We start from the raw sequence: 11,151 nt of genomic DNA, 5'->3' as shown, positions 1-11,151 counted from the left end.
TGAGGATTTCAGGGATTTTGGGATTCCCGAGCAGGGAATGGGGCGGGCTGGCTGATCCCTCGGGATGATCCCAAGGGATGTTCCCTGTATCCCAAGGCACCTTGTAGTTGATGGCGAAGGTGACCATCTGCATGGCCATGGACAGGATGTACACGGTGCTGTTCACCAGGCTCGGCTCGAATTCCTTGCTCAGATCCACAAATTCCTCCTCCCTGCAGCGGGAAAACACCCCAGGAATGTGGGTGTGGATGGGGAATGACCTCTGGAACCCCCCTGATCCCGGTTTTCTTGGGGAACAAGGCAGGTTGTCCCCAGGTGCTGCTCTCCTGGAGCCCCTGGAATGTGCTGGAAGCTCTCCCTGGATCCTTCTCCAGGGGAACATTCCCAGACACGCAGCACATTCCCACCGCTCCTGCCCAGCAGGAATTCGGGATGACTGGGGTTTTTTGGGATTGGGGGCTCACCTGGGCCCGCTCCGGGCCTGGAATTCCCGGCAGGAATTGGGGATAACTGTTTTTTTTTGGGAATTGGGGCTCACCTGGGCCCGCTCCGGGCCTGGGCCCCCCGGTAGAGGAAGACGAGGCTCAGGAAGTGCACGAGGAACTGCAGCAGCACCGTCAGCACCGTGTACAGGTTGAAGATGTTGGGAAGGGGCCTCTCCTTGGAAAGGGTCTTCAAAGGCTGGGAATGGGGGGAAAAAACAGGGAGCGGGGTGGGCTGGGATGCCTCGGGAAGGCTCCGGATCCCAGCGGTGCCCGTGGGATGAAGGGAGTTCCACCCAGGGCTGCAGGAATTCCACCCTGGGCTGTGGGAATTCCCCCTCGGGAGTGGAATTCCGGGGTTGGGGCGGCCCCGGAGGCGCTCGAGGACGAGGTGGGAGCGACCCGGTCCATGGAATGTGCCCCTGGAGGCGGGATGGGCTGGGATTTAAGGTCCCTTCCCATCCAAACCATTCCAGGATTCCCTAATTCCGCGATTTTAAGGAACAGCCTCAGTGGAACCATTTTTTCCTGCGTTGCCCTTTCCCACCTTTTCCTCCCGCTCGTCCCATCAATTGGGATCACAGGGAAGAACCAGCCTGGGAGCATCCCAAATCCAAGGGAACACTAATTCCCACCCCTCCAGGATCAGGGACTGGGAATTTACCACAAAAACCGGGATGTTTTGGGGGAGAAAGGCCCTTTTCCTTCAGTTCTGGCAGGACGGGGACAGGCCGAGTGAGGTCCTGTGGAATTCCCGTGGAATTCCCGGCGCTCACCTCGGAGCGGGAGATGAAGCTCTGGGAATATCCCAAATCCGGGGCACACAAAACCCCACCCCTCCAGCATCGGGGACTGGGAATTTACCACAAAAAACTGGGATGTTTTGGGGGAGAAAGGCCCTTTTCCTTCAGTCCTGGCGGGACGGGCCGAGTGGGATTCCCACGGCATTCCCGGCGCTCACCTTGGAGCGGGAGATGAAGAGGAAGCAGCCGGCCAGGAGCAGCCCCTGGAGCGTGGCCTGGAAGTCGCTGAACTTGACGCCCTCGAGGTAGAGGACGCTCTGGCTGTAGGCCAGGATGAGGGCGTTCAGTGCCAGGATCTTGAACATCTGCAGCGTCGTCACCAGCGTGCAGCGGCCCTGCTTGATCACGTGGCAGACTGGGGGAAAAAATGGGAAAAACGGGGATAAACACGAGGAAAACAGGGCTCGGGGCTCGGCCCTGCCCTAAAGGAGGGTCCTGAGGGGATTCGAAGTCCCACGTGAGGGTTGGTCCATGTAAAATGGTGGGAAAGGCCTGGATTCCCACATAAAATGGCGGCAAAGTCTTGGATTCCCACATAAAATGGCGGGAAAGGCCTGGATTCCTACACAGAATGGTGGGAAAGCCTCAGATTCCCACACAAAATGGTAGGGGAAGGTCTGGATTCCCACACAAAATGGGAAGGGCTTGGATTCCCACATAAAATGGTGGGAAAGGCCTGGATTCCCACATAAAATGGTGGGAAAGCCTCAGATTCCCACACAAAATGGCAGGAAAGGCCTGGATTCCCACACAAAATCGGAAAGGCTTGAATTCCCACATAAAATGGTGGGAAAAGGCCTGGATTCCCACACAAAAAGGTGGGAAAAGGCCTGGATTCCCACACAAAAAGGTGGGAAAAGGCCTGGATTCCCACACAAAATGGCGGCAAAGCCTTGTGGATTTGGGGCTGTTTCTCCCGATCCCAACCCTCTCTCCTGGGTTATTCCCAGCCTGGATCTGGGGCTGTTTCTCCCCATCCCAGCCCTCTCTCCCAGCTCATTCCCGGCTCATTCCCGGGTTATTCCCACACTCACTGCACTGGATGGAGGAGAGTTTGGAGGTGAAGGGGGCTGCAATGCTGGCGTCTCCCAGTTTCACCACCGGGGCTCGTTCCTCCTCCAGGTCCTTCAGCACTTGGCTGAGCCGCTCCTGAGGGGCGGGAAAGGCGGGATGAGAATTCCCAGAACCATCCCTGCTCCATGGACAGGGGAATGGAGGGAAAAGCTGCTCCTTTCCCACCCAAATCCACGGGGAAAAGGAAGGAAGGTTGGGCTCTGCCCGGGCTGAGGGGTTTTAAGGTGCCTTCCCAGCAGAATTCCACGATCTGCTCCCTGTTTTCCCTGGGATCACATCCCAGCTCCGGGAGCGCCAGAGGAGGACTCAAAAGCCTGGATAACCCCTCTGGAATCGCACCCTGTGGATGGCCAGCTGCTCCTCCCGCTGGGACAGGACCCTGTGCTTGGCTCCCCGCGACGTGGGCTTCACATTCCCGACTCCTGCCCCCGGAATTCCGGCTCTGCCGTCCCCGGGGCCGTCCCGGGGCCGCTTCTTCCGCTCGGGAATCCTCTCGGGAGCGTTCGCCAGCAGGGCCACTCCTGGAAAAGGGAGGAAAAAACAGGGGAAAAAAGGTAAATCCCTTGGGTTTTCCACATAGCTGGTGGCTGCAACTGGAGCAGGGAATTGGGGAGAGATTTTAGGGAAGAAAAGGAGGGGGAATGAGGGAACTGGGGAGGGATTTCAGGGAAAAAAGGGTTGTAAAGGCCAGGATCCCAACCTGGAGCCAGGAGAGGAGGGAATTTGGGGGAGAAAAACGTAGGGAGAATCATGCAATTTGGGAGGGATTTTAGAGGAAAAAAGCAGGGAGAATCATGGCATTTCAGGGAAAAAAAACCAGGGAGAATCCTCCTGGAAGAAGCTTTTGGAGTCAATTCCTGCTGGTGTGTGATTCCAGGAGCAGAGAAATCCCCCTGTATCTGAATTCCTGCCCCCAAAGGATCCGGGCAGGCGGATTCCCAGCCCTGGCACTCTGGAAAACCCCGGGAATTGGGGGCAATCCCGGGAATCCTCACCCACATCCGCGTGTTTCAGGGCCCCCACGTCGTTGGTGCCGTCCCCGCACATGAGGGTGGAGAAGCCGAGGCTCTTCAGGGTGGTGATCACGAATTCCTGGCGGGAAAAGGCCCAAACGTCGGGAATTGGGAGCTGGAAAGGGGCTCAGGGATCTTCAGGATCACGTGGGACATCCGGAGCCTCACACCCGGGCTCCTAAAAGCTTCACATTTTGGGAATTCCAAGCTGGAACGGGCTTGGGATTGTTCAGGATGACAACAGGGACACCCTGAGCCTCCAAGAGCTCTGAATCCTGGGAATTCAGAGCTGGAATGGACTCAGGGCTCTTCAGGACAACAACAGGGACACCCCGAGCCTCACTCACAGGCTCCAGATTTTGGGAATTCCGAGCTGGAAAAGGCTCAGGGCTCTCCAGGATCACAACGGGGCCACCCTGCTTTTCCACCCGCGCCTCCCAAACGCTGGGAATTCCCCGGGATAACCCCCCCTCGTCCCCCTCACCTTCTGCTTGGGCACGACCCTGGCGAAGACGCGGATGTGCGGGATGAGCCGGAGCAGCCGCTCCCGGTTCCCGCTCCGGAGGTGCTCCAGCCCCTCCCCGGTCACGCACAGGTCGAAGGGCTCCGTCAGCTCCCGCTGGGATTCCGGGAACGCCGGGAGCACCACGGCCCCGTCCCGCGATTCCCACTGCCAGGGGGAGCCTGCGGGGACAGGGAGCGGCCTCGGGATCAGCCTCGGGATCGGCCGGGAACGGCCCGGCCCCGCCCGGATCCCAGCGCTGGGAAAAGCGGGAATTCCGGGTTCTTGGGGGGGGGTTGGTCTTTTTTCCTTGTGGTTTTTATGGGTCTTATTTTGGGGGTTTTTGTGGGTTTTTTGGGTCTTATTTTGGGGGTTTTGGTGGGTTTTTTGGGTCTTATTTTGAGGGGTTTTGTGGGTTTTTAAGGTCTTATTTTTGGGTTTATTTTGGTGTGTTCGGGGGTTTTTCAGTGTGTCTTTAGTGTGGGGGTTTCTCTGGGTTTTGCCCTTATTATTTTGGTGTTATTTGGGCTTTATTTTGGAGATATTTGGGCCTTACTTTGGAGTTATTTTGGCCTTATTTTGAAGATATTTTGGCCTGGTTTGGAGTTATTTCGGCCTGATTTTGGAGTTATTCTGACTCTATTTTGGAGTTATTTTGGCCTTATTTTGAAGATATTTTGGCCTTATTTTGAAGATATTTTGGCCAGATTTTGGAGCTATTTTGACCCTGTTTTGGAATCTCTTTGGCCTGTTCCCCCCAGCCCATCCCAGATCCCATTCCGGGCACCTTTGGAAGCTGGAGGCTGCAGGATGAGGGTCTTTTCCTTCTGCAGGAAGTGCAGCTCCCTGGCCACGTGGCAGGCGGTCAGGGGGTTGTCCCCGGTGATCATCACCACCTGAGGGACACGGGACAGGGAATTCTGGGAATTCCAGAGGCACCAACAAAATTCCCGCCTGGAGCGGGTGCAGGTCCCCAGGGAAGGGCCTTGTCCCGTTATCCCACCCCAAAACCAGCCCCACATCCACAGCATTTCCCTCTTTCCCACCTCTTTTCCCTCCGTTTTCCCCCTTTTCCCTCCCAATCCCCTGGAAGTGGCACCTGGGACGGGGTTCAGCGGAGCCCATGGAATGTTTGGGCTTTTCCCACCCGCCCGACCCCCTTTTCCCTGGAATCCTGCCCGTCCTCACGTGGTGGGAAGCGTTCTGGATCTCCCTGATGACGGATTTGGAGTCGGCCTTGAGGGGACATGAGACCACGATGAACCCCACGAACCTCAGGTCACATTCCAAGGTCTCCCTCTTCATCTCCCGCACCTGCCGAGGGAAGAACCGCCTGGAACACTCGGGAACAGCCCCTGGATTTTCCAGCAGGTGATTCCCTGAAGTTAAAGGACCCCCTGGGAACGCCGGAGAACCCCAGGAATGGCTCCGGCTGCTCAAAAAAGGCTTTTTTTGGCACAAGAAGCTCCTCATTCCCAATCAAAACTGGGCCCTCGGCCAAGGAATTCCACAGCAAACCTCTCCAGGTGTTCCAAGGAAAGACCTGATCCTGCTTAGTCAGCAGGAAACCGGGAATACTGCAGGGAACACGGATCCACAACACCCCAAAACTCACGGTTGGGGGGGTGGTTTTCCCAGAAAATCCCGATTTTATCAGCAGATCTGGGCGCCCACATCCCATAAAAAAGCCCCTCCCTTCCCAGCCATCCCATTTCCCTGGATTTGCAGGCTGGGAAGGATCCAGGTACCTGCTGGTGGGTGAGGGGTCCCAGCTCCTTGTAGCCCAGGGCCAGGACCCGAGCGCCCTCGTGGGAGATGTCCCGGTGCACGGCGTGGTAGTTGCTGGGACATTGGGATAACTGGGGGAAAAGGAGGGAAAAACACGGGATTCAGGGAGTTTCCCAGGGAATCCGGGAGCGGATTTGAGCTTTTTGGGGAAAAAAGGGGGGGAAAAACAGGGGAAAAGAGACTCTGGGATTGTCACCTGCCCTTCCCACAAACTCTGGGATTGTCCCTTGTCCTTCCCACAAACTTTGGGACAAGTCCCCATCCCATCCATCCCCCAAACTCTGGCATTATCATCTGTCCTTCCCACAGATTTCGGGATTATCCCCTGTCCTTTCCTTCCCACAAACTCTGGGACAAGTCCCCATCCTGCCCATCCCACAAACTCTGGGATGATCCCCTGCCCATCCCACAAACTCTGGAATTATCCCCTGCCCATCCCACAAACTCTGGGATGATTCCCCGAGTTCATCCCACAAACTCTGGAATTATCCCACAAACTCTGGGATTATCCCACAAACTCTGGGATGGTCCCCCGCCCATCCCACAAACTCTGGAATTATCCCCTGCCCTTCCCACAAACTCTGGGATGATCCCCTGAGTCCATCCCACAAAATTGGGGATGATCCCTGTCCATCCCACAAACTCTGGGATGATCCTTTGCCCACCCCAAACCCTCCATTCCCACCCCTAAATCCCTCCCTTCCCACACAACCCCCCGATCCGCCGGAATTCCTACTCCGCCCCCTCTCCCGCCCCTCCGCGGCCCCGCTGGGGGTGGAATTCCCGTGTTTTTTTCCCCGGGAATGTCTCACCATGGGCCGCAGGGTCTCGGGCGCGCCCTTGACGGCGGCGACGAAGGCGGGGGAGGCGCCGGGGCCGCGCTCGTAGGAGGCCAGGACCGACATCCGCTTCAGGGCACTGGAGAAATGAAAGCGCTGGTGAATTTTCATCCCCGGAGTTTTTAGACTCCTTGGGAAAACTTTCTCATCTGGGAAAACAAAGAGATCGGGACATCCTGAAAGGGGGTTTTGTTTCTGCGGAGGGGGAGGAAAAAAAAAAGGGGATAAAAAAAAAACAATGATGACGAAAAAATAAAAAAGGTGCCACCCCGGGGGAATCAAGGGGGAATTGAGTAAAATTCAGGATAATTCTGGTGGGATTCAGAGGAAATTGGGGGGATTCGGGTGGAATTCAGGATAATTCATGTGGAATTTGGGGCAGTTTGGGTGAAATTCAGGCAGGATTCAGGGCAATTCGGGTGGAATTCGGGTGGAAATCAGGACAATTCAGGTGGAATTCAAGTGGAATAAAGGGGAATTTGGGTGGAGTTCAGGTGGAATTCAGGACAATTCGGGTGGAATTCAAATGGAATTCAGGGGAATTCAGGATAATTCATGTGGAATTCAGGGGGCATTTAGGGGAATTTGGGTGGAATTCAGGCAGGATTCAGGACAATTTGGGTGGAATTCAGGACAATTTGGGTGGAATTCAGACGGAATTCAGGCTGAATTCAGGATATTTCCGGTAGAATTCAGGGGGGACTCAGGGGAATTTGGGCGGAATTCAGGCAGAATTCAGGACAATTCAGGTGGAATTCCAGGGAATTTGGGGGGAATTCAGGCAGGATTCAGGGGAATTTGGGGGGAATTCAGGTGGAATTCAGGACAGTTCCGGTGAAATTCAGATGGAATTCAGTGGGATTTGGGTGGAATTCAGGCCATGGGACGTGTCCCTGCCCTCGGATCGGGATGATCCTCACGGTCCCTTCCCATCCAACCCCTCCCAGACTCCCCGGGCCGGGATTTGCCCGGAATGTGGGATTTACCTTTGGTGAGGGTCCAGTCCACGGCCAGGAGCATGGCCTTTTCCAGAGGGTCCCCCACCAGCGTCCCGTCCTCCAGCTGCACCAGGGAGTGGCAGGTGGCGATGGCCCGGTGTGTTTCCACGGGAATGTCGGACACGGGAGTCACCTCCTTCCCTTCCCTATGGAATAACCTGCTCTGGGACACCCTGGAACCACTCCCAGCCCGGAATTCCCAGACACGGGAGTCACCTCCTTGCCATCCCTAGGGAATAACCTGCTCTGGGACACCCTGGAACCACTCCCAGCCCAGAATTCCCAGACATGGGAGTCACCTCCTTCCCATCCCTGTGGAATAACGGGGCAAAGGACCCGCTCTGGGACACCCTGGAACCATTCCCAGCCCGGAATTCCCGGACACGGGAGTCACCTCCTTCCCATCCCTGTGGAATAACGGGGCAAAGGGCCCGCTCTGGGACACCCTGGAATGATTCCCAGCTCGGAATTCCTGCCCCAACCCAGTGGGGAGCAAAGGCCACGGGACAGTGGGAATTCAGGCCAAATCCTGGGATTTCGGCCGGTTCTGCCAAGGAAACTCAGGGAATTGGCACATTAAAGGGCAGATCCAAGCGCTGGGAGTCTCCAAGCACTGGGAATTCCATCAGCGGGACGGGATGTGCCACAGGGAAGAGCCTCAGAATCCCACGGAATTCCCACCAAACCCCCGATCCCCGAATCCCCGGGGATCTCCCCCCGCCCCGCCGGGACGTTCCCGAGGAATTCCCGCCCGGAAACCCGGGAATGGGGGCTCCCAGGACCCACCTGAGCCCGGCCACCCCCCGCACCACCAGGTGGTCGCTGGTCAAGGTCCCGGTTTTGTCGAAGCAACAAACTTGGACCTTCCCGGCAAAGGGGATCCGGAAAGGCTCCGTGCAGTAAACGTCTGCAGAGGGAAAACAGGGAAAACAGGGAATGTGGGTGGGAATCCAGCCCAAGGCTCCGTGCAGTAAACGTCTGCAGAGGGAAAACAGGGAATTTGGGTGGGAATCCAGTGGGATTTGCAGCCCCACAACTCCCAGGGATCCAGGGGCAGCCACAGCTTCTCCGGGAATTCCATCCCGTTCCCTCCCCGCCCTCCCAGCCGAGGATTCCTTCCCCAAATCCACCTCAATCCCCCTTTCCCAGTGGGAAGCCATTCCCTGTGTCCTGTTCCTCCATCCCTTCTCCCAGGTCCCTCTCCAGCTCTCCCGGAGCCCCTGGAATGTGCTGGAAGCTCTCCCTGCTCCAGGGGGGGAACATTCCCGGCTCTCCCAGCCTGTCCCCGGAGCAGAATCCCGGAATGCTGGGATGCGAATGCTGGGAATGCCGGGAATGGGGACTCACAGAGCTTGGCCAGGGCGATGAGGGAGGTGTTGACAGCCAGGGAGAGCTCGATGGGCAGCTCCGGGGGCACCACGGACGTCAGGATCAGGGCACATTCCAGGAACAGCCGGTACTGGTTCCGACGGGGGTCCTTGGTACCTATGGAATGAGGGACGGATCAGCTGGGAATGGGGACGGATCAGCTCCACATCCTGGAGGAACAGGGAGCAGATCCCGCCCGGGAAGGATCCCGGGATCCAGGGTGGGCTCCTGAGGTGGAGCTCTGGAGAAGGTGGATCCAAGAGTAATTCCCGGGGATTGGCACCCGTCCTTCCCAAAAACTCCGGGACAAGGCACCTGTCCTTCCCGAAAACTTTGGGAAAAGTCCCTGTCCTGTCCTTCCCAAAAACTTTGGGAAAAGTCCCTGTCCCGTCCTTCCTAAAAACTTTGGGAAATATCACTTGTCCTTTCCACAAATTTTGGGATTTGTCCTTCCCACAAACTCTGGGACAATTCCCTGTCATCCCCACAAACTTTGGGACAAATTCCCTCATCCTTCCCACAGACTTTGGGACAAATTCCTTCACCCTTCCCACAAACTTTGGGACAAATTCCTTCACCCTTCCCACAGACTTTGGGATTTGTCCTTCCCACGAACTCCGGGACTCCTCCTTCCCAAACCTTCAGGATGAGCCTCCCCCCTCCTTCCCCGACCCTTTGGGAATTCCGCCGGGACAGGGGGGACAATCCCAAGGCCCCCAGGGAGCCTTCCCGGAGCATTCCCGGAGCATTCCCAGCACATTCCCACCCTCGATCCAGACGTAGGCGGCGGCGGCGACGGCGAAGACGAGGAGGAAGAGGATGAAGATGAAGGTCTCCAGGTTATTGGCCGTCACCCTCTTCACCCCAAACAGGATCGTCCGGAGCAGCTTTCCCTGGGAACAAGAGCCTTCAGTGCCAGGGCTTCAGAGAGATCCCACAGAATTCCTTAAAAACGGCCCCAGGATTCCCATCACGGCTCCGGGGTTTTGTTTCCAGAGCCTGGGAATCTCGGGGCCACCTCTTCCCACCCTTCTTCCTTCCTCTTCCCAACCTTCTTCCTTCCTCTTCCCAACCTTATTCCTTCTTCTTCCCAGCCTGATTTAACCCTCTTCCCAATCCTCACTTCTTCCTCTTCCTAATCCTCACTTCTTCCTCTTCCCAACCTCACTCCTTCCTCTTCCCAATCTCATTTATCCCTTTCCAATCCTTATCCCTCTTCCCATCTTTAATCATCCCTCACCCAAACCTTATTTATTCCTCTCCCCAACCTTTCTTCCTCTCCCAAACCTCATTCCTTCCTCTTCCCAACTTCATTCCCATTCCAAACCTCATTCCTTCCTCTTCCCAACCTCACTCCAAACAAGTTCCCCTTCCAACCAAACCCGGAATTCCCGTTTTCCCCCCCGCCCTTCCCTGGCCTTTCCCAAGGATTCCCGGATGCCGGATCCCGTTCCCAGCTCACCTGGGAGGTGTTGAATCCCGTCCTCAGGGCGTAGGCGACGCATCCGTTATCCACGGCTGCGGGAAGGGGGCAGGAAACACGGAGTGAATCCCTCCAGGGTCACTCCAGCCCAGAGTGAATCCCTCCAGGGTCATTCCAGAGTCACTCCAACCTGGAATCAATCCCTCCAGGATCATTCCAGCCTGGAGCAAATCCCTCCAGGGTCACTCCAGCCTGGAGTAAAATCCCTCCAGGGTCACTCCAGGGTCATTCCAGGGTCATTCCAGAGTCACTCCTCACACCCCCAGAGGGACTGAGCTCATTTAGAGCCTCCCAGTTCATTAATAATCACAGTAACACATTAATTATTAATTAATTAATACCAAACCTCCTCCCGGGTCCCTCCAGCACCCCGAGCTCCCCCCTCCTCACCCCCCCCAAGGGGCTCATTCAGCTCCCCCCCGCTCATTAACCAGCCCGTTAATTAGTGCCCCGGCGCCACCCCCCAATCCCAGGCGGATCCCTCGGGACCGGCCGGCATTCCCGGCGGGAATGGGGGGGTCGGGAACGCACGTTTGAGCCCCGAGGAGGCCTTTTGGGGCGGGATGTGCTGCACCACCCGCGTGCCCCCGAAGATCACGTGGAGCCGCGAATCCCCCTCCATGTCCAGCACGTGCTCCGGGCTCAGCTCCTCCACCGGCTCCTGCGCCAGGGAAAACAGGGAATGAGACCCGGGAAACGGGGAATGACACCCGGGAAACAGGGAATGAGACCCGGGAAACAGGGAATGAGCCCTGGGAAACAGGGAATGAGCCCCAGGATGGGCCGAGGAAACAGGGAATG

The 11,151-nt window shown here is 56.9% G+C and overlaps 1 protein-coding gene across 1 annotated transcript in view; it reads right to left on the bottom strand.

The window, feature by feature from the left end:
• Positions 1–11,151, bottom strand: part of ATP13A1 (ATPase 13A1) — a 17,160-nt gene that overhangs the window by 1,148 nt on the left and 4,861 nt on the right. Inside the window, exons 8-24 of the mRNA XM_027703540.1 lie at positions 10,882–11,011; positions 10,330–10,385; positions 9,634–9,760; positions 8,847–8,984; positions 8,286–8,406; positions 7,488–7,645; positions 6,475–6,650; positions 5,623–5,733; positions 5,063–5,188; positions 4,662–4,770; positions 3,857–4,056; positions 3,355–3,451; positions 2,699–2,880; positions 2,320–2,434; positions 1,444–1,640; positions 539–681; positions 101–212 (exon numbers count right to left, since the gene is read on the bottom strand). Of these exons, the coding sequence (XP_027559341.1) occupies positions 101–212; positions 539–681; positions 1,444–1,640; positions 2,320–2,434; positions 2,699–2,880; positions 3,355–3,451; positions 3,857–4,056; positions 4,662–4,770; positions 5,063–5,188; positions 5,623–5,733; positions 6,475–6,650; positions 7,488–7,645; positions 8,286–8,406; positions 8,847–8,984; positions 9,634–9,760; positions 10,330–10,385; positions 10,882–11,011 (2,298 nt within the window). The remainder of the gene's footprint in view (positions 1–100; positions 213–538; positions 682–1,443; positions 1,641–2,319; positions 2,435–2,698; positions 2,881–3,354; positions 3,452–3,856; positions 4,057–4,661; positions 4,771–5,062; positions 5,189–5,622; positions 5,734–6,474; positions 6,651–7,487; positions 7,646–8,285; positions 8,407–8,846; positions 8,985–9,633; positions 9,761–10,329; positions 10,386–10,881; positions 11,012–11,151) is intronic.

Source organism: Neopelma chrysocephalum, unplaced genomic scaffold (assembly GCF_003984885.1).
Source record: "Neopelma chrysocephalum unplaced genomic scaffold, ASM398488v2 Primary Assembly neopelma1_235, whole genome shotgun sequence".
Taxonomy (NCBI): domain Eukaryota; kingdom Metazoa; phylum Chordata; class Aves; order Passeriformes; family Pipridae; genus Neopelma; species Neopelma chrysocephalum.
Note: the sequence above shows the minus strand (reverse complement) of the source record. Positions and strands in the feature narration are given on the sequence as shown.